Source organism: Chelonia mydas, chromosome 4 (assembly GCF_015237465.2).
Source record: "Chelonia mydas isolate rCheMyd1 chromosome 4, rCheMyd1.pri.v2, whole genome shotgun sequence".
NCBI classification, from domain to species: domain Eukaryota; kingdom Metazoa; phylum Chordata; order Testudines; family Cheloniidae; genus Chelonia; species Chelonia mydas.
In genome coordinates, this window is record NC_057852.1 from 34,463,403 (window position 1) to 34,486,671 (window position 23,269).

Sequence of the window (23,269 nt, forward strand, 5' to 3'; positions counted from 1 at the left end):
GAGACAGAGAGGAGAAATGTGCACTCTAATTGCTTTTTCACACATAAAGCATCTTATCTACAGATTACTTTGGGCCTAGAAGAATTAACATGCATGCAAAATTTCATTAACAGGCCCCAGGCCATTTTTGTTATTTGCAAATGGCCAGGACATCCGCCGCATCAGTTTTGATGGAACAGATTACACAAGTTTACTCGACTGGCAGATGGGCATAGTCTTAGCACTGGACTATGACCCAGTTGAAAGTAAGGTAAGGCATTAAAAATGAGAGGATTTTGAAGTGGTGTGAGGACAAATGGATTGTGCTTCCTTGTACCTTAACCTTTTTGCTGCCAATGATCCAGATGACAAGCTGTGCTGCTATTATTCCGTTGAATGTCCAGCAACACAGTTGGTGTGGTGTTCTGTCTCGAGTAGGGTGCTAAACACAAGCCCTCAGGTTAAATTTGACCCTTCAGTTCTGTCTCTTAGTTTAATGTAGTCCATATGCCAAAATGGCTGGATTTCCCACATAGTTTTAAGCATGACTACAAAGAGATACCGTGGGTCTCTTATATTGGACCGACTTCTGTTTGTGAAAAAGACGCTGTCTAGAACAAAAACATTTGTGTAATCAATTGATTTCTCACTTTAAACTTCAGAATCATTTCCTGGAAATATATCGGGTGCTTTTATTGAGGGATCATAGAAAATCAAGGCATCTTTACCCCTGATACATATCAAAACCCATACAATATGTAGAGGCTCTTTTAACAAGCATTGCACCCAATTCTCCTAGTAGCATTAAACCAACCTTCTGCAAATGTGGCAAGCTTGTTAGCCTTACAGAACGTGGTCCTGATTCTGCCTGGTGTTCCTTCTGGACCCAGGAGTCAGCCCACATGGAGCAGCTTGCCAGATTAGGGCCAGTGAGTACTGCCTCATCCCAGTGCTCTAAGCTTGGTGAATTTGGAAGAGGGGTAGTCGAATGCTGCTTTGTGAAGCCTTGTATAACAGACAGTTTTCTCCTTATAATGAGACTTATCTCCACTGTTCTCTAAGATAATGCAGTATGCTCAAGTTTATCTGAATACCATGGGGGACGCAGATTTTATTTGGATAATTGGGAGTTCAGATAAATGAGAGGGCAGCTTCTCGCCCCAGTTCCCCAGTGGTCTTCCTTGCTGTCAGAAACAGCTAGACAGGGTATAGACATTGCTGTTGTCACAGCACATGGGAAGTAACAACAAGGCAGCAGACTCCGTAGCACCTGGCTCCTGTGGCTGCTTGGCTTGGCGCGCACATGCCCCAGCATTACCTCCTGGGGGCAGCTGAGGGAGCAGCACGGAGGCTGCGCAGAAGAGGGAGCTGGGCACCTCTGTGCTGCATCGGCCAGGGCCAGAGCTATAACACTGCCCCAGTGAAGAGTAACTCCATGGCAGAGGTGAGAGGAGGCAGTGAGGGGGAAGTGGATGTGCATGTAGGCAGCTGGGCACAGGTGGCAGGGGGCTTCCTTGGGAGGGTTGCAAGGTGGCAACTGAGCAGGGGGTTTCACTGGAGGGTTGCATGCTGGCAGCTGCATGGAGTGGCTAACTGGGAGGTTGCACACAGGCAGCTGGTTTTGGGTAAGGTTGCCAACTGTCTAATCACACAAACCCAAACACTCCTGCCCCGCCCCTTCTCCAAGGCCCCGCCCTGCTCACTCCATTCCCCCCTCCCTCTGTCACTTGCTCTCCCCCACCCTCACTTACTTTCACTGGGCTGATGCATGGGTTGCGGTGCGAGAGGGGGTGCAGGCTCTGGGCTGGGGCTGAGACGTTCGGTGGGAGGTGGCTCCAGGCTGAGCTTGGACTAGCTGGTTGGGGTACAGGAGGGGGTGTGGGCTCTGGGAGGGAGTTTGGCTGCTGGAGGGGGCTCAGGGCTGGGGCAGGGGGTTGGGGTGCAGGACGGGGTGAGGGGTGCCTCGGTCGGCTCCTGGTTGGCAGCACAGTGGGGCTAAGGCAGGCTCCGTGCCTGCCCTGGCCCCGCACCACTCCCAGAAGTGGCCGGCATGTCCCTGCAGCCCCTGGTGGAGTGTCAGGGGGTCTCTGCATGCTGCCCATGCCTGCAGGTACCACCCCTACAGCTCCCATTGGTGGCAGTTCCCGGCCAATGGGAGTTGCAGACTTGGTGCTCTGGGCAGGGGCAGCACACTGAGTGCCCTGTCCCCCCAGGGGTCGCAGGGATGTGCTGGCCACTTCCGGGAGTGGCACGGGGCCAGGTGCCGCCGGACTTTTAGTAGCCTAAAATCTCCCAGTTTGGCTGCAGTAGCTTCTAGGAGATAGAGGCTTCTTCTTTCAAGCAAAATACCCATTGAAGTTAGTGAGAGTTTGCTCGAGTTGAGTTTTTAAAGGCTCAAGAAAAATCTACAGTCAGTGCAAAGGCATTAATGTTGTTATTAGCATTTGCAGTGAAGCTTTAGTGTTATTTTGTATGCTGTTTTGCAGTTCAGGATACAATTCTCTGTTGATACCAAATATAAAATGGTGGTTACCACCACTCCTACGAATGGTGGTAACCATAACTCTAAACAGTGGAGAATTTCAGATTTCGTCTAAGACCTTGCAAGGTTCTCTGTGTAGGCCAGGCCGTTGTGCCTGTCTGCAGCCCCATTAGAGTTGAGTCCTGGAACACCTTGCAGGACAGGGACTGTTATTTAAGAAAATAACAAAGACAAATGTGAAAAGAGGTGGAACAGGAGGAAATTATATCCATCCCCCTCCACACACATGCTTTCATTTACTTAAATGATCTGGCAACTAAATATTAACACATTTCTTTCTGCCTCCTCCTTCTGTTGTTTCATGGGCTGTGTTCCACTTTAGGAGGTTGCTGTGTAAAAGAGAACCTTAGGTTATTGAGGAGGTGGTATGTAGGGCAGCTAGGATTTATTACTAAGCATGCTCAGCCTGCAGAAGTCATTCTGGTTGAAGATAAGTGCCTGTTTGTTTGATCAATAATCACAGGATACCAGTTTATAAATAAGTGAATAGGGATTTTTCCAAAAAGAAAATTCATAGTCAGAGATGAAACAGTAAGATCAGGGAAACTGGACAGAAATGATCTGTGAAATAGTTGAAAATAATTCTTATGTTTCCTCTTAACAGATTTATTTTGCACACACAGCCTTGAAGTGGATAGAACGAGCTGATCTGGATGGCTCAAATCGTGAAAAAATTATTTGTGAAGCTATAGATATACCTGAAGGTCTTGCTGTGGACTGGATTAACCGTAAATTGTATTGGACAGACAGAGGGTATGCTCTTCTCTCTGCACTGATGCCAGAGGACATATAACGTTGTCATAAGATATATGGAATAACTGAACTGTAATGTGGGAATAATTGAGGTGTTACTTTAAATACAGTAGTGTTTTATCAAGTAATTGTAAGTCATTACCGACTGAAAGCTTAGCATCTGAAAATCAATGTCAAGGTGTGTAAAAAATGTGAAAGTGTGTAAAAAAAGAACAATTCTCTGTGATTCTGATTATTATACTTCTCGTACAGACAAAATTCCCACTGATTTCAGCAGGAGATTTGTCTTTGTGAGGACCAGGTGATCAGGCTCAATTGCAATGAATGTAGAATATGTGCTGCATATAAGCTCATGAACATTACTATACTATACACATGACACATCTCGGACATAGCACAGAACCATTGTCTCCTTAATCACAGACCTCCTTGAGTTAAAGGAGACTCTTTGTTAACTCACTGTCATAGAAAGGATTATGTCCTCTTTGTGGCTTAGTCACTAGTGGATAATATGATCACACATGTGAGCCAGCACATCACACTATTCACGGAGGGGAAAAAAAGCCCATCTTTGGCAAAAAGGCAGTGTTGGATTAGAGCAACACCGTAGTGGTTATATGAAAGATGAAGGATGGCTACATAGCATGACCAACATTTTACTAGACAATAAAAAGTGATTCTGAATATGCAGATCATCTTCCTACTGTATGTGCTGTACTCTGAATTGCACCTTCCTCACTCTGTGATGTATATACCCAGGCGATTTTTGTTTGTGAACTGTCTGGAAAATATGTGGATCAACTTCCTGTATAAAAATTAGTAAAGTTCCTATTGCCCTTCCTTCAGAAGGTATCCAGAAGTTCATGGATGGATTTGTACCTTTCACACATTCTGAGCCACTGCTTTTTTTCTCCCATGCCTACATTCCTCCTTCCATCCTGACGCTGCTGGCCCTTTCCTTTTTGAGTCAGCTAGGAATGGAAGGATGTAGGTTTCCCTTCAGTCAGATGTTAATACTATTCTGACATTTGTTCCCCTGGATAACGTTTATGAGAGTAAAGTTTCTGCAATCTTTTCCGGATAAAATACAGGACTGGGAGTCAGGCCATCTTTTTCTGTGTTTGCTTGGGCACCATTCTGACTCAATTTCACTGTCTGTAGAGTGAGGATAATGATATGTACCTGTCTTTGTGAAGTGCTTTGAGACCTATGGATGAAAAGTGCTGTATACAAGAAAAGTATTTATTACTTTTGTTCTTTAACACTTTTCCTCATTCAGGAGCTTATTCTCTCCTTGATTCCAATTAATGTTCTTAATAAACAGACATCCAATTCTCTACCTACCCGAAAAAAGTAAAAAGAAAAGGAGTACTTGTGGCACCTTAGAGACTAACCAATTTATTTGAGCATGAGCTTCCGATGAAGTGAGCTGTAGCTCACGAAAGCTCATGCTCAAATAAATTGGTTAGTCTCTAAGGTGCCACAAGTACTCCTTTTCTTTTTGCGAATACAGACTAACACGGCTGTTACTCTGAAACCGAAAAAAGTAGTTTGATTTCCTGCAGAGAAATCAATTTCCTGCTATCATTCTATTGGATCAGATAATGGAGCTATGACATGAATGATTAAAACAATGGGCCAGTCAGTGCTGGCAAGACTAGTTTCTGTATTTGAAATGCCATTCATTACACTTTATGGTCAGCTAAAGAAAATGACAGTTTAAAAACTCAGTGAGTATATTTTGCTAAAAAAGGGAATGAAGATAACAGTAATGGCTCAAATTGTGTCCTATATATTGCAGGAAGTCTTACCTTGGGAGGAGTGAGTTGAATGGAATGCACAGAGAAATGATCATCAAGGAGGACATCTTCCAGCCCCGAGGGATTGCTGTTCACCCACTAGCTAAGTAAGAAGTAATAGATACTATTGATCTAAGAGTAGGTGGTGAGGAAGGTAAATATTGAAGCTTTCCCCCCCCCCCTTCTCTAATTAGGAAACCAGTATTCAGGTCCTGCCTTTTTCCCACATAAACTGAGTTTGTTGATCTCATCCTAGGATACTTGTCCACTTCTCACTGTTGGAAGTGGACTGCCCAGTGAAGCAGTAATTGGGTGTGTTGAGAGTGAAGATTGATGGAGTTGAGTGGAAGAAGTTTGCAGAGCTCCTGCCATCACTTGGCTCTATCCAGTTCTGTCAATTCTTCATCAATCAGCACCCAATTCACCTTGGAACGGGAAGAAAGCAGTATATGACTTTTTTCTTCTTCAAGGAACTATGACTTTTATTGTAAAGACACACATTTGCCTTTGGGACACACTGTGACCACACATGCCATCTGTCTGGTTTTGTGTGGGTGGGCAGCTGTAGCAATGGGAATCTAGAAGCAGGTTTAACAATACTTATGGCTTCTTTTTCACTGCTGGGCTATTGTTAGTTGAGGATTAATTACAGGAATTATGTTGTTATTATTATACGTTTTATACAATTATCACCTGGCACCGGGGATAAATTGTCTATAAATAAAACTAAGCAAATATATATAGTTAAAGTCACCCTCACTGGTAAATGTTATTAGTTAAAAAGGATTGTATCTTTTGCAGGACACTATATGCTCAGCTTTGAAAGTAATTTTTCATTTTTATCAGAGAAGGAATTTTATTGCAATTATCATATTCACGTTTAAGTAACATTGCAGTCTTTGAAGTCATATCCACAATAATCTACTGGATGTGAAGGTGCACGAGTATAAACATATATCTGCACTTTTATCTTAACTACATATCTGGTGGTGCATACATAATATGTTGATGGGGACATCAGAACCACCAAGTGATAGATTAGGGTTATTGGTGAAATCCTGACCTTATTGAAGTTAATGGACTCCCATGGACTTTATTTGGGCCAGGATTTCACCCTGTCTGTAACAGGATGGTTTCTAAAACCTGAATTAGTGTTGCAGGGTTTTTCGGAGTCATTTTGATGTCAGGTATGTTTATCCTGCAGGAAAGTGCACTATAATTACTGCTGAGTGAAAAGAGTAGGTGGACCTTGTTAACCCCATCCAGGAAATAAAAGACTTTGGAAAGTGGTGATGGAACAAGGGTATGGAACACAGAGGGTCTCTAGGGAAAACACTTAGGAATACCTGAGTTTGGGAAGCTAGTTATAAGTTATCAATGGCAATAAAGTAAAATCTCAAGTTGAAAGTAAGATTGACCTATATATAGTGTGTCACAGAATGTCGGAGTTTTATGGTCTAGTTCCTGAAAAAGTAGGCAGAAGTCCAGGCGAGTTTTGATTACTGTTGACAAGATGATTATTTTTGAAACAGTAACTGATGAATCATTGTTTAAAGTTGAAGCAAAAGATGTACTGGAGAGGGACAGATAGGGTGGGGTGTGGAATTAGAGCCTAGTGAAAATGTCCCTGTTGAGAAGTTAAAGGCTAAAGAAACAACAAAGGACTATGGTAGTTTCCATGATGGTAAACGTCAGTATTAAAGATGAAATTCAAAGTCAAACAAGAGTATTAAGAACATTGTGGGACAGATGATACTCTCCATTAGCAGTCCTTTGATGACAGAGGAACTGCTTGTGTCAGGCTAGTAGGATTTGGGGCCTATATGAGTACATTTAACAAAGGCAGATAACTTGGCCAAATTCATCCCTTGATATAACTCCACTGAAGTCACTGGGATTACACCAGGGAAATTCTGAGGCCCCAAAATGATTAGTGATTCTGCATGCCTTAATTTTTAAGTGCCCAACTTGAGTCACTTTAAAGGGGCCTGATTTTCAGAAAATGTTGAGCCCTCAACCTCTGAAAATCAGGCTTCTTTATGCTATCTCGGTTGGGCACCCATAAACTGAGCATCAAGGATCTTTACTTAGTTTGAAAAATTTGGGACAGGGCTCATTTTTGGTTTCTTTTAATATATAAAACAAAATAAAAGAAAATAATTTCCTTGCTGACTTGCTTACAGAGATGTGCATTCAGGATTCCATGTGTACCCTGTAACAGCTATTGCTATCACAGTGCCTAAAGCAGCAATCGCTCCATTATTATAGAGTGTTATAGTATTATCATCTGTTGCAAGGGAAACGGAGAACCCTAAACTCGGTAAGATGCAGATGAAGGAAATGTTTCTTCAGAGATTTTATTTTAAACTGCAAAAACGGAATTATGTTCACAACCACACATATATTTAATATAATGATCTGGGATCATAAAACAATTTTTAAAAGATCAGTATTCTAAGTATTTGTTTTGAGGGTAGGTGCCTTATGTCTTCCATGTGCCTGACTTGCTATAGTCAGTCTGCCATGAAAGAATTCTCCAAAACAAGATAAATGTGAAGGGAAAACATATTTGCTTACTGACTCCTTTGTGTTTTATTCACTAAAGGAGATTATTCTGGACTGACTTGGGGGTCAACCCACGGATCGAAAGTGCTTCCCTACAAGGCATTGATCGTCTGATTATAGCTAGCACTGACCTGGTTTGGCCCAGTGGAATAACTGTCGACTGCTTAGCTGACAAGTTGTACTGGTGTGATGCTAAACAGTCTGTTATTGAAACTGCAAGTCTGGATGGTTCTAAACGCCGAATACTTACACAGTATGATGTAGGTGAGGTTTTGGTGTTGATGATTACTTGTTATGTATATCTGTCTCTGTGTGTATGTGAATCTGAATTATGGGCCAGATTCTTCACTAATTTACGTCCTGTGCAGCTCCGTTGAGGTTAATGGGATTGTAGTAGGTAAGTCAATGCAGAATTTAGTATATTCAGCAACACCTGTACTAGAGACAAGCCATATTAATCACCCTCTAGTTGTAAGAGACCACCCCAAATCTATTGCACAGAGTTCCATGCTGCCTTCCTTAGAAGATCTATCCCATTAAGAAAATGATATGTTGGTTCCTTGAGTTACTGCTTCACTGCATACATACATCAGTGGAGTTACACCTATGTAAGTGAGAGGAGAAAACAGGCCTTTAGATTTTAAACTCTTTTTGTATCAAGGACTATGTCTATACAGTCTTCAACATGCAGACATCTCTAAATACACAATACACACATTGCGAGCAATGGAAAGATGATCTTTGCAAGATGCTGGTGGCTATTACTGCTCAGCCTTGCTGTGATTTGAGATGAGAAGATCACCTTGAGAGCTAGAACAGAAGCCTGAGCACAGGATAACTGATAGTCTAACACATTTAGAACAAACCACATTTTAGTGTTTGTTTGTGTGTGTATACAGAGCAGTGATTGCCCTTGGACACTGTCACACTGTTGACAACATATATTTTGTAACTGTGTAGTCAGTCTACAGCAGTGTTGCCCAAAAGGCAGGTCATGATCAATTGAGGACTGCCGTCTGGGTTCAGATAGACCTCCATGTATAATGACCACACTATCACCGTATTGTGGTAGTGTTGTTCTGCCAGAGACCACATTAGGCAGCCATCTCATAGTACTAGGCTGCTCTTTTTTCCTGGTGTGGCTTGTGTTGCTTCTTCTATGCCAGATTCCCCATCACTGATGTGCAGGGCTGCCTGCAAAGATGGGAGGACTCTCCAGTCCCTTGGGTACCAATAGGGCTGAATGGAGTGCCCTTCTAGCATTCCTTTCCCCTCCCCCTCCCCACAGTGCTACTCTGGCCTGTCATTCTTCTTTGTCCCCTCTGTGATAGGTTTGACAGTGAAAAGTACAAACTGTGGTAAACTCCACTTTGCAGCTGAGTCAGGCAAGCTGAGCTGCAAAGAAAAACCTGACAACTTGTTGTAAGTTTCTGTCAAAGGGGTAGCATCAGTGGCTGTCAAAGGGGTAGCATCTCTCGGGGAGCAAAAGAGAGGACGAGAGAAAGGAACATCGGAGGAGAGAGGAGGAAAAGAGATGGATCTGAGACTATGGTGTGTGTATTGGGAGACAGAGAGGTGACATCAGACATGAGACTGTGTTTAGGCTGGTGAGCATCAGACCTATGCATAGGAAGGGGGAAAGAGATACAGAGTGACATCCTGGTCCTGTTGAAGTCAACGGGAATTTTGCCCTTGACTTCAGTAGGGCAAGCATTTCACTCTTGGTGTTTTATGGCTTAAAAATGGGACCAAGGGAGGTTTGTCTAAAAATTAATTTTCTTTCTCTCTGGTTTATTTGGAGTTTTTTTTTTTTAAATTGTCTCTGTCTTAAAATGTGTGGTCTGAGAAAGTCTGTGTGAAGTATTGTATGTATATAATTGTATATTATTTTTAAATGACATACGTTGACAAACACTCAGCTGGACCCATGAACATTTTAAGATTAATACATTGTACCCTGGACAAATATAACTTCAAACCTTCCCAACGGTATCTAAATACCTTATACATACTTTGGGTAAGTATGCATTCTTATTGCACGGGTGCCATCTAGTGTCGCTGTAGTTACAGGTCATATGTGAATAATGAGTAGAATGTACGGGCATCCGGTGACAGCTGCATGCGAGGCAGATTAGGTTTTCTTAGATCTGTTCCATCATTATGACTGTTTTGTAGTTTGAGTAAAAACAAAGATGTGAGCACCTGTTCTAGGGGACCAACAGTAAAGGTCTCTGTTTATACAGTCCCTATTGTGTTTGGAGATACATAGTAATGGTACATAGTCCTGCTTCTACATGATTCTTGTAGGATGGATCCTTATTTCTTATTTTTAATTTTATTGGATCATTTCCCACTTTTATTTTTGATTTTTAAGTTGTGGTTAAGTATAAGTGAAAACTGTGAAGGCTAAATTACTGATGTCCCCATTGGGATGGGAGGATTGTGGTCTTCCAGGGGTGCAGGTTATGTGTAATAAAATAATTCACTATTTGGATGAAGACATTATCCAGGATGTTGGCAGGTTACTCAAACTTCACGGAATGAAATAAGAAGAGAATCAGGCCAAGGGAGTAAGCCTGATGCAGAAGACTTCAGGATATATGCTCATGGGATAGAAAAGGATTCCTAAATCCCAAAACAACATTTAAGAAAAAGTAAACAGTCTTGTCCACATAGGAACATTTCTTTGATATAAATTGAAGTGTGAATTGAAACCAATATGGTTATACTGGTTAAAAACCCCTGTGTGGACACATTAATTCTGGTATAAAAGTGGCTTTTTTTTTTTAGTTTAGCTAATGTCACTTGGGAAAGGGGTTAAGCTAAACTGAAAGAAAGACACATTTATCCTGGAATAAGTATCCAAATGTGGGTGGTATAACTGGTAATATGTTTCTCATATAGACAGTGTTTTTCCAGTTGGGCAAAGGCTTAAGTGTAAATTGCGTTACTACAGGAAATACCTGTCACTCAATAGGAATACCTGATGCTACAGGCTGATAAAATGGGGCAAATATCCAAACTCTGGCAAGAGTTTAGAGTTCCCTCCAAAAGCAGCTAAAAATATATGCAGGTCCAGTATATGTGATCTGTCTGTGGGTGCACTGAGGAGAGGAATACTTGTCTAAATGTATAGGCCCATAGCAACCTAACAATAATCTCTAACTCTGACACTGATACTCAAATAGCCAGAATTAGACACCATAGATTTCTTTTAAAAATCTAGACAACAGTACTTGGCATCCTTAACTCTGAATTGCCATGCTTGTGTTCGGAAATCATCCCCTTATTCCAATTTGAAAATTTAAGCATATGTTCCGTTACCAGTAGAGACCTGCACGGATACAAAATGTATCTCCGTGGATATAAATTGGTATCTGCGAAGCTGCAGGGCTCTGCTGGGAACCACAACAATGAAAGCAGTAGCCTGTCATGCTGCCGCTCCCAGGAACCAGTGCCTTGTGCTGGCAGCTCCTCTGATGTGGCTGTACTGCCCCCAGCTCCGCCACAACCCCGCCCACTGGGGCAGGCACCAGGCTCACCCGCAGCTGACTCTGGTCGTGCTAATGCATTGGGCAGGGCTGGGGGCGATACAGATATGCCAGAGGAGCTCTGGGTACAGGGCACTGGCTCCTGAGAGTGGCGGCCTGACAGGCTACTGCTTTTGCTGCTCTGGGTCCCGGTAGCGCCCTGCAGCTCTGCGGATAATGATTTATATCTGCCGATATCTGCATCTGCACATATAAATTTTGTATCCATGCAAGGCTCGAGTTACCAAGGGAAAAACTGCTACTCTGTGCACTATTTTGAAAATGTAAGGGTTCATTCTAAGCCGTGCAGGTGAATGGTATAGTATACTGGCTTGTGCATGTGCACTGTCCCTCATAGGATGGAATCAAAATGGAACCAGCTGTGTCACAACTTTGCATTGGTAGCAGCTAAAAGAGAATCTTGAGAGGCAAGGGCCTGTGCTTTTGGAGTAGGAAGGGCAGGGTGCGACCATTCAGGAGCACTGATATTTTCCATCATCTACTGATAGATACATAAAAGTGCAAGTCTGGGTATCTCTACGGTATTGCTGTGTTTCTAGAAAGACGTGTGTGGATACTTATTTTGGTTATGTGCTGACTTGTGTAACTTGAACCTGAACTGGAATTGACAAGTATAATTGCTTTCTAGGCCATCCATTTGATGTAGCAGTATTTGAGGATCACATTTGGTTCTCTGACTGGGCTAAGCCTTCATTAACGAGGGTGGACAAGCAGACCGGCCAAAACAGGGTACGTCTCCGAGGCAGCATGCTGAGACCCTCGTCAGTGGTTGTAGTTCATCCTTTGGCGAAACCAGGTATACTGCAAAAGTTAAGCAGTCATTCCCTTACGGGCTTCTTTTTCTGTTCGCTGCTATTGGTACAATAGACATTTAGAGGAGGGAATGTTCATCTCTGAAATAGAATTTTCAAAAGGCTCCACATGCACAGTCAGACTGGCTTTTATTAGAATCATGAGAAAACTGGTGTTTTCTGGAACTCTGGAACTCATGGGGGCATTAGTGGGTTTGTTCTCAGCTTGGTGTGTAGACTTTGGACATGCAGCTCCCCCATTAATGCTAATAGCTCTTGCATCTCTAAAGCCATATGCTTCAAGCTAAGAATATAATACTTTCTGTAGCACTAACCTGACCAATTACCATGAGACCACACTCTTGATATCCATCTATCGCCTTTGTGTAGCTTCCTTCTCCTTATACAAATAATAGTGATGTGTAACACCAAAAAGGCACCTGTGGAACCTCTAAGCTTCTTTGCTTTGAGGGCCAAACCACTTGATTTTTCTGCAAGGGACAAACTCCAACCCATTGGAAGAGCTTGCAGGAAGCTTCATTTTGCATCTACATTACTGAAGTGAGTTGTCCTATTGATTTAGATAAGACTACTTGTGTAAATAAGACAGTCACAGTTTGACCCAGTGCTTACTATCCTCTGCACAGAAGTAAGCCTTATAGAGGATGATAGGGCTCCAGGTGTCCAATAATAAAAAGCATTCATAATAGCTGTAAGTATATCTGTGTATGATGGAAAGCATGCAGTTCTGCTTTACTGTCATTAAGGAACACATATACTTTATTGTACATGTCCCATCTTAACAAAAAAAAAGTGCATTCTCTTCTCTGTCAGTTTTAAATTTTTTAACTGCTTCATATCCGCACTGCCAACAAGATAAGATAATTAATAGTTGAGGATTCTCCGAACATATGGCTGCATCCTGCTAAGGTGCACATGTGTCTCTCCCCTAGGGGCAGATCCCTGCCTTCATGAGAACGGAGGTTGTGATCAGATCTGTGAAGACAGATTTGGAGTTGCTCATTGCTCATGTCACAAAGGCTTTATGAAAACCCAAAATGGAAAAACCTGTCAGGCCCTGAATATTCCTGAGACAGCAGCAGGTATCATATTCTTTTAGTCATGAAAAAAAACTTGTCTTCAAAGGATACTATCAAATAATAATGTAATGTATTTTTCTTACTCTTCACAATTTGTGATAGCCTTGTAGACATTTGAAAACAGCATTTATTTCCCTTTTATAGGCATTTTCTTACTGTGTCACTCCCCTGCCTTTCTTCTCTCTCTCTCTCTCCTTCCCCTCTGGGTTTTGAATGGAAGTCAGCATGTAACCAGTTTGACTCTGCATATAGTTCATGTCTTCATGCAAAACGATTTACACACAATTCCTAACCACATAGATGTGCCGTGTTTTGACTTCATGTGTGAGCAGGACTATTACATGACTGTCAGGTTCTAACCGGGTTCTGCAGGGCAGAATTTCCCAAAGTATCTTGACAACTTACCAAAGTGCATTGCACCAGGTGGAAAAACACCAACTCTCTGCTCTGCCCCTGGCATCAACAGCTGAGGCATTTGGGAAAACTGCTTATATTTTCCAGGAGTGCATTCATACACACTGGTCATGCATTGTGCTACGTGTGGACAAGCCAATATGGTTGGCACACAGTTGAGCTGGAAAAAATGCTGCTTTGTGGTTGCACTGAATCATGTTAGCTGTACCTGTGTCAGAGCCTGGATACGTGCAATGTTTCTATTAAGGGTGGGAAGGTCCTGTATTTAACAACATATTTCAACGTAAGGGGTTAGAATTCACAACAATTGTCTCCGAAAATTAAGGCTTTTCCTCAGTGAACTTAAAGAAGCAGCTTGACTAACTCAGCCACTAAAAACTTAAGCAAATCTGACATGTTCTATCCTGTAGAGGGGCAATGATTCACATTCATCCAAGTGATTATATTACAGGAGAGAGCAATGTTGGTAAGCATCTCACAAAGCGCTAGTCAATATACTGTAGGCTACAATTCTTTACTATCCCCCTCAGGATGGATCAAAGGTTCTTTGCACCTCTGATTTTTATGATTCTGTGTTCTGATATGGTACCCCCAGACTGAAAAAAAGCATCAACTCTCTACCTTCTTCTCCCATACCCTATAACATACTGGCTTATACCGTCAGGCTCACCTGAACATCCCAGTATCTTGTGAAGGTGAATTGCTGTGCCTTTGAAGTGAATTGCTGTATCATCTTTAGCATTTTTAAAAAGTTTAAAAAAATCACACTCTTTTACACCTCAGTGGATGACCACTGGGGCAGTAACATATGAATCTGACCTCTATAGTATTGGACCTTGACACACAGACATCAAAGTATGAACCTTCAATGTTGACAAGTGCAATTGGGGAATTAATTTAATTCTTCTCATAGTATTTGAGAGAACCAACCACTGAGTGGATTTTAGGCCTGGGGGAACAGGCCAGAATGAGAACAATCTGACTTTTGTTTTAAATAGAAAGCCACAGATTCTGTGACTTGTGAATTACTGATTTATGTATGACTAAAAATCAGAACTTTGATTCAGTAGACTTCAACCATCTGTTCTACTTGTCTTCAACATTTTCAGGGGGTATCTCTGTACACAAGAAGGCAGCACCACAGAATAAAACAGCAACATTGGAAACCGTATACCAAAGTCCACTGAATAGTAGGACATATGGGGATACTAACAATGGGGAGGAGCTACAGACCCAACACTTGTTGATGGCTGAAATCATGGTGTTTGGTAAGGTCTACAATTTTATGGTTCACAAAGGTCATGACTGTTGTACTGAAAGTGAAATTCTGAGCTGGATACAAATTGGTTTATTCAACTGGATCAGAGATGAGTGGTGGAGCTTAGAGGAAGGAGGGATCAATCTGTAATGGTCATGCTGCTTATAAACACCAGGGAGAAGAAACAAACATCAAGGTTTAGGTATGGATGATATGAAATTAGAAAGTCTAGTCAGAACCAACCAAAGGTCGGATCCAGAGGGGCACTGGATTAAATATGGACAGAAGGCTTTTGCTTAACAGGAAAACTGTAAATCACAAAGAACTGGATCAGAAAAACCAAAAAGGGATTAACAGCTTTTCTTGCCTAGACACTTTTATCTCAAGTTAATTGCTATGAACGTTTGTACTTTAAAAATCTGTTAGTTTATGAATTGCCACTATGAGGGTCAAATCCTTTCTTCTCATCAGGAATGGGGGAATTGAACTTGTGACTCCCATGTCCCAGGAGAGTGCTCTAACCACTGGGCTAATGGTTATAACAGCGGCCTGGTCTCCTGCCTGGAAAAATTCATTTTGGGTCCAAAAAAATCATGTTAGCTCAAATGGATTTTTTTGATTCATCAAAATTTTACACAATTTTGGGATTCAGCCAAATCAGTTATTCACCCAACTCTGATGCATTGTAAGGTTTTGCTTACACTGGGAAAATGAGTGGTTAAACACTGTTTATACCTAGTGTAGACAAAGACAGTTGTGTTTAAAATTGTTAGCTGGTCATTGTTAAACCTAGGGGGCCATGTTTTAAAACTTTGGCTGTACATGCTTTTGTGTAAAAAATCCATTTGCTCCTTTGATTAACTGAACTAGTCAGTGTGGTGGACTTTGATTTTGTTTGTGCTACAGATCGAGATGACTGTGCTGTGTTAGAATGTAATGTCAACGCCCAGTGTGTTCCCCTGGAAGATGGTGCTATGTGTCAGTGTTTGAAAGGATTTACCAGGGAGGGTAAATCATGCTATGGTAAGAGGAAGTATTAAAATGTTCTAGAAAACAATAGAATTGAAAAAGCCGTCTGTCTTTGACATATCCACAGCATGAGCCATCACAGGAAGGTCGACAAGACCGCTGTGTTTAGACACATCATTTCCATTGAAAAGGATAATGAACAGAGACCATGAAATGGAACGGTTAATTATTACATCCATTATTTTCCCTTGAATCATGAGTGTAAATCCTATTGATATCAATGAGTAAGACAAATTTGCCGCAGGTGTAACTCTTCTGACTTTAGTGCTCTTAATTCATAAACATTATACCAGAGATGAATTTAGTCTGTTGTGGGAATAGAGAGAGAAACTATGTGCTACAATGCCCTTAGCAATGGAGGATGCAGCAAAATGCTGAAGAAGCTCTTCTCATGAATATGTGGGAGCCTGGTCCCGTGACTTTCCTAGAACACTGTGAAAGAGAGAGCTCAAGTGTGTAAGTGGCAGCGTTATCAGACGAGAAGAGAGTTCCCCTTGAACTCAGTGTGGAATGTGAAAGCAAATAGGATCCACTGAACATTCACGCTCATTGTAGTAGCATTAGCGTTTATAGTTTCTGCAGACTGCAACCACTAAATATGCACACTTTAACCGATGTAAAAGATTAGCAGGAGTGACAGATTCAGACTATGTAATTAGAGATGAGGCCAATAAGAGTGGATATGGTAGAGGGTTATAAATAATTAATGCTACAGAAACCTACTTGCCTTTTCACATAATGCTAGAACAAGGACACATCCAATGAAACTGGAAGACAGCAAAATTGATAGGAGGAAATACTTTGTTACACAACACCAACTATCCTAGGGAACTCATTGCCACAGTCTTTTGTTGAGGACAAGGGCTTGGTGGTAATCAAAATCACTTTATGTAGTTAAATAGAGAACATCCACAGCAACATCAGCAGGGTACAAAAAAATAATCATCAGACCTAAATCCTCATGCTTCCCAGCATAAGCCAATCACTGGCTGCCTGGGGTTGGGGAGACACTTCTCCTCAAGGCATGTCAATTGCTCAGTATGATTTTGTTTGTACCTCCCTCTGAAGCACCTGGAACTGGCCATTCTTCCTGACAAAACAACTGTAGATTGTTCTCACCCAGTATTGCAATTCTGTGTTCCTATGACATGTCAGACATTCTATTCAGTAGAGAGCAGAGATAACAAATACAAATTATGGGGGCAATAGAAATACAAGTATAATATATTTATTTATAAAATGCATCTAATTACAAAAAGCTCAAGGCACATAGATATTATAGTTGATGTATAATTTAGCATTGTGGATTCTCTTAAGGTTTAATGGGTCTAATGCAATGTTTATATTGTATAGTTATGTGAGCTCCTCTGCCTGTCTCTTTCTGGTATTAGAATATGCTCTTGGGTACTCTTGTGATGAGACCAGCTACAGCACAGTGCAGTTAGCCCATTTGTGCACTCGCATAAACAATAAATAAAAGCACTTTATCTTACCACAAAGATAAAGACAAGGCAGACCTTGGAAATAAAGCACAGGTAATCATTTGACTGTAAAACACCAAGGACACTTGCAGCATTATTTTAATAATAATAATTGGGAAGGAGAATAGATATGAAATGTTTGTTTCATTGAACTATTGTACCTTTTTCTCTTAACCCTTGTTCCTCTTTTCAAAGTCTACATTCCACTTCATATCGTGCTTCTGGAGAGCAAGAAAGGAGGCAGTTTTGAGATTAGGTTATACACTCATGATTCAGGGAATTTATTTGTCACTTAAATTAAATGGAAAGCCAGGCACTGCAGATCAGAGTGGAGGCCACGGGTAAAAAGAGAGAGAGTGTGTATATGATGTATATGTCCCTCATGGGACAGTAGACTTTGAAGCTGAACATTGCAATTTCAGAGATAAACACATTATCGTGCCTGGTTCTACCTACAGCCCTTTTTTGGCACAAATAGAAATTTACTCAAGTACGTTTTTAAAGCAATTTTGCACCACAACTGAGATCAGCAGGGGTGCTCAAGCTTGATACCCCCATGGTATAAAAGAGGGGCTGCTGGCAGAGCATTCTCCACCTTTACTTTAGAATGCTCACCCCCTGCCAGTCCAAAATAGCCTTGCACATACTCTGCAAAGCCCACCTGTTTGAGCGGGCTTCGGGGGATGGCTAATGTGTTTGAGGGTGCCTTGGGGGAATGTGTGGTGGTGGGATTTAAATCATACTGATCATATGACATGGGCATCCAGAGCTTTATTTCGGAGTGTCCTTTGGGCTAAAGTTCTTTTTCTTTGAAATAAAAATCAATCAATAAATAAGCCAGGTATTTTCAAGGAAGCCTAAGGGAATTAGGCATCCAGTTGAATGGGGTTTAGGTGGCTAACTTACTCAGGCTTTTTTGAAAACCCCAGCCTCAATTCATGGCCACAAATAAGGACACCTCACACCCCCTGCTCACTCTTCCCAGTACTTTAGAAGCAAAATGATTGCTCTGTACTACAGAGTAAGGCTGACATAAGGCAGCTTACGTTGACCTAATTATGTCAGTTTACACACTCCAGCCTTGCTCCAGCTGATGTAGGTGTCCTATTAAACCGACATCATAATTCCACCTCCATTGGAGGCATAGGCTCATGTGGGGATAGATCAGGAGGATGTAAAGTCCATGTAGACACTGTGTTACTTACATCGGCTGTTGGCTGTCATTCTTGTCTACTTTCATCCATACTGAAGCCCTGAAATTGACAAGAAAGCGATGGGGCAGGTGGTGGGCTCCAGCTAGAGCCCAGCTGCCCCGGGCTCCCCATTCCCAGTCAGGCTGCATGCTCCCCGCTCAGAGCCTGTCTTCTCTCAGGCTTCCTGCTCTCAGCCCAGCTCCTGCCTGGGCTCCCCACTCCCAGCCAGGCTGTGCCCTCCTGGGCTCCCCACTCCCAGCCAGGCTGTGCCCAGCCTGCTCCCTGCAGGGAGCCCTGGTGCGGCATGGAGGCTCCTGGCTCCACGCTGCTTGGAGTCTGGCTGCCCTCGGGCTCTTGGCTCCCTGCCTCAGCTGGGCCCCTGGTGGGGAGCTGGGAGCCTCGGTGTAGCCGCCAGGCTCCTGTGGGGAATGGGAAGCCAAGAGTCTCGGTGCAATTAGTGTGGTGGTTGTAAGTCGACCCAACGTAGGTCGATTTATCTTTCTAGTGTAGATGTGCCCCAAGTAAAGGTAACAGGATTGTTTGTGGGTGGGTCTCATACAGTTATTTCTTTTCTATCATTTCAGCATGTTACTCCATGAATGATGCGTCCCTTGGCTCCTAACATTGTTTTTCTCATAGATATTGATGAGTGTGCTCTTAACATGGACCGCTGTAATCGATACCTATCGGACTGTATCAATACCGAAGGTGGCTATGTCTGCAAGTGTCTGGAGGGATACAGTGGAGATGGGCTTCATTGTTATGGTGAGGGGGAGTGTGAGGGTGACAGGGGGAGTGAGAGGCAGTGACAGAATGAATGAGGAAGTAAGAGACGTGTCTAATGATTTGGATCGGCTATGTGTCAAGATGTGAGAGTTGTGTTAAGTGTCTATAATGATCTATCCCACTACTTGGTCGAAAAATGGCATTGGAGCCTGCATACTAATATTAGACTAGTAAGCTCCCCAAGACGGATGACATTTATCATCTCTACTTTTTTGGCTCTTTTCCTACTGTTTGATGTGTGGCAACATCAGCAGCTGATCAATATGCAAAGCCTCTAGTTGTCAATGGATACTTCCCCTTGGTGTTTACACTTTGGTGGCTATGCTGGGGAAAAAATGGGTGAACCAACAGAGATTTATTGGAAATCATTACCATGCATATAAACTAAAGCAGGTATTCAGTGTGTCATAATACTCCTCAAATAATTCTAGGTTAGTTTAATAGGCATGAGCTTCAAGGTGTTGACATTTACACCCTGAGTACATTTAAAGACGTGTTAATAATCAGATCCACTGATCCCACTGTCCTTTAATTTTATCGGTGAAGCTTCTGCCTTCTCTTTCCAGTGGAGGATCTACTGTCCTTCTCCCAACACTGCAATCCTCTGAGGTGCAGGGATGGATAAGCCTACCTGTCCTCCTCTCACAGAGAGCACACTTTCTTGCTCTTTCATCCCACTTGCTGCCAAGAATATTCTGTGGATCGAAGCTCTGCAGCATTCGTCCCAGCGCCAGTAGTGCTGAGCCCATTGCTGCCTGTATAGAATGACACTCAGAGGCATTCGTTCTTCTAACTGCGGACTGTTTGGGTGACAGATATCGATGAATGCAAGCTGGGGACACACACGTGTGCAGAAAACACTGTCTGCACCAATACTGAAGGAAACTACACTTGCACTTGCATTAATGGTCTATCTGGAACTGAGGTCAACTGTGCTGGTGAGTAAAGTTAGTGAATAAGCCAAATAACCTGGTCCCTAAGTAAGGAAGGTTGAGTGCTCCAATAGATGAATCATCCTGGGAAATTCAGAAATTGCTGAATAATGATGTCAGGCAGCCTGTGAATCCAATTAAATTGGTTCTGGATGCTGCTGTTTGCAAATTGCACTTCCCCAAGAAGAGGTGGGCTGAGGAGACTGGATTTTGGTTTTACAAAGCTGGGCATCATGAGTATTTGATTCCATTTGTTGGAAGTATTAACATTCAGGGCCAGCTCTAATTTCTAAATATAATAGCTTACAGCTAATAACCACTGTCTTCTTTAAGAGCAGATATAGTTCTTTGTTGGGGTAATACCATGCCCCTTTTATGAGATGACCTAAGACTCATCATGTCAAGTCATTTTTCAGGTTCCCCAGGGGTTCAGCCTCTCTGCACAGAGCCAGCACAAGGTGTTGTGGCTCAGGGGATACAGCACTAGGCTGGGTCTTGAGAGGATTGGGTTCTAGTCCAGTCTCTGCCACTGACCAGCTGTGTGACCTTAGGCAAGTCACTTCACCTCCCTGTGCCTTTGTTTCCTCATCGTAAAATGGGGATAATAATACTGACCTTCTTTGTAAAGTGCTTTGAGATCTATTGGGGGAAAGTGTTGTATAAGAGCTAGGTATTATTATTGTTTTAGTCCTACTTAAGCCCTCAACTAGAGTATAAAGAACAGATTTTCAAGAGTGCTCAGCTCAGTCACCAGAATAAGTGGCCAGATTTTCAGCAGAGATGGGTGTGTTGACTGCTAAGCTCTTTCGAAAATCTGGCCATAAGTGTCACAACAGGAGCTGAGCTTCATTGACGTGCCTCAGTGGGAGCTGATCTCCTTTGAAAATGTGGCTTTAAGTGAAGCATAGTCATTGTGCTGGTCCCCTACCTAGAGGTGAATTTTCCTCTTGCTGGTATACTGTCCAGTGACAGAAAGCATTCTACAAAATTCTCCGAGACCCGTCTGTGCAGAAAAATGAAGGAAATTATGACAATGGAAGGTGACCAGCAGATTCTCATGCCCTCTTTGCAAGAATCCGATTTTTCAGCAGTTTTAACTGAGAAATGGTGACATTAAATTATATATGACTTTATGCCTGATTCAGCTATGGAAATAGATAATGTTTTAAAAATCCAAAGCTTAAGTTTGCTCTGGTTGTTTGTGTGGTGGTAATAGAAAAACATCATAAACTGCAGAAACAAAGAAAGTATATATTGTAGTTCCACCTTAACCGTGTGCAGATGGGCGAATCACAATCTGTTTATTGGGGTTAAAGAATCTTACTTATTATCTTGCCTGGAAATGCTGAAGCTCTGTACCAAGCAATTTTGCCAGTTTAGCCAACGACTAAGATGTGCATGCATGTGAAATATTGTATTTCAGAATCTGCTATGCCTTCTACCACGAGCACCAGTGATGACAACATTTCCTCTGAACAAGATGGTTTTGTGGGCTGCCCTTCTTCATACGAGTCCTATTGTCTTCATGGTGGAGTTTGTATTTATGTTTCAATTCTACAAGACTATGCGTGCACGTAAGTATAGACCTTTGTAACATCTGTGCCAATGTATGCCATCCTAGAGATACTGCGATGGGCATTTCCCTCAAGACAAACAATGAAGTATTTTGCCATATATGTTCTCTGTATTTCCTACAACTGTAATCAGAACCTGCCCTTTATATTCAGTTGATATAAGTGATGCTCACTGTGTTCCCGAACATTGCAGTTAACGGTAGCATTTGATTTCTTCCTTGAGTGCTTGATTCTTTTGCACATATTTGCTTCAGAGTCTACAGGTACATCTACACTGCACACTCCTGTTGGTGGCATGTGGAGTACATACACTACCTGTCCCCTATAGCATAGAGATACATGGCAGTGAAGACAATGAGCTGAGCAGAATCAGGACACATCTGACCCCTGTGGGTGTGAACTCTACTCATCCAAGCAGTGCCTCCCCCAGCTACACTGCTGTTTTTAGCAGTGCAGTGTCCTGTTGCCTCTCCAGTGCTGGAATCTTTCCCAGCCGCAAGGAGAGACAACAGCAACAGAGAGAGGCTCCATCAGCTCCCCACTGCCAAGTCTTTGCCTGCTGTCCTCCCCCCGCCACAGCCTTTCACTGACACATGGAGCTACACGCCACAGTGTGAATGCAGCCTGCTTTTTTCTGCGGTGCGTAGCTACACGTACCCTACACGCGGTCGCTAGAGGTGCAGTGTAGACACAGCCTTTGTAGGGTAACTGGCCAAACCAAGGTGCCCACAGCTTTAAGGAATACCGGATGCATCACAGTTGCTTTTCATTTCTACTCCTACATATGTATTTATATATTTTTGTATGTGTTTTTCAATCATAAAAGTTAGTTATCCACATCCCTGCCAACTCACGTGTCCTCCTTGGCCTTTCGGCTTCTCCCTGGGTTGGTTTGCTGCAGCCATCTGTGGTGCTCTGTGATGGGAGAGGACACCTCCATCCATGCCCTTTCAGACTAGTACCAGCCTTCAGCACCCCCACTTAGAGATTGAGGGATTTTTGTCTCTTTTGGGGCAGTCTGTGAAATTATCAAATACAACGGTCCTCTTAAAAACAAGGGGTTCATCAGAAAAAAGAGAAAATGGTAATAAAACAACAGAAATGGTTTGCATATCAGACCTCATCTGAATCCTTTCCAAAGCCCAAGAAGGCAGGGCTCTCTTTAGGGGGTGTCTATGCAAACACTTAGTTTGTGGAAAGCTGGGCTATACATCTACCTTGGACTAGCCTGATGTGCACTAAGTCTTCGTGTGGGCCCTGCTGCCGCAGACAGATTATTTGTGTTTAAAACTATATACCATATGGCAGAGGGCTCCCTTTTGAATGATTATTTTTATATTTGCACACTAGATGGCAGTATTCCCTCATTTAGACTGTAGAATTCACATTAAATACAAGAATGTAGTTAGGGGTGAGAGGGGAACTATGTGTTTAGTGATAAATTGCACATACCAAACATAATTTGTTTTAATTTGATTCAAATGCTCATATTAGAGAGTGATCCATTTGGCTTGTATGGAAT

General features: G+C 42.4%; 1 protein-coding gene and 1 long non-coding RNA gene across 3 annotated transcripts in view; one reads left to right on the forward strand and one right to left on the reverse strand.

The window, feature by feature from the left end:
- Nucleotides 1-23,269, forward strand: part of EGF (epidermal growth factor) — an 88,113-nt gene that overhangs the window by 48,502 nt on the left and 16,342 nt on the right. The window contains exons 11-21 of one of the 2 annotated variants that reach the window (XM_007054419.3): nucleotides 114-250; nucleotides 3,126-3,274; nucleotides 5,076-5,180; nucleotides 7,679-7,902; nucleotides 11,818-11,985; nucleotides 12,934-13,083; nucleotides 14,604-14,762; nucleotides 15,659-15,775; nucleotides 19,095-19,220; nucleotides 20,057-20,179; nucleotides 21,597-21,747. In XM_007054419.3, the coding sequence (XP_007054481.2) occupies nucleotides 114-250; nucleotides 3,126-3,274; nucleotides 5,076-5,180; nucleotides 7,679-7,902; nucleotides 11,818-11,985; nucleotides 12,934-13,083; nucleotides 14,604-14,762; nucleotides 15,659-15,775; nucleotides 19,095-19,220; nucleotides 20,057-20,179; nucleotides 21,597-21,747 (1,609 nt within the window). The remainder of the gene's footprint in view (nucleotides 1-113; nucleotides 251-3,125; nucleotides 3,275-5,075; nucleotides 5,181-7,678; nucleotides 7,903-11,817; nucleotides 11,986-12,933; nucleotides 13,084-14,603; nucleotides 14,763-15,658; nucleotides 15,776-19,094; nucleotides 19,221-20,056; nucleotides 20,180-21,596; nucleotides 21,748-23,269) is intronic. The other variant, XM_037897047.2, reaches the window with a different exon arrangement.
- Nucleotides 8,142-22,844, reverse strand: LOC122465468. Its single transcript, XR_006290365.1, has 3 exons — nucleotides 22,602-22,844; nucleotides 18,468-18,515; nucleotides 8,142-8,242 (listed from the first exon to the last, which is right to left on the reverse strand). It is a non-coding gene; the product is annotated as an uncharacterized LOC122465468 (long non-coding RNA).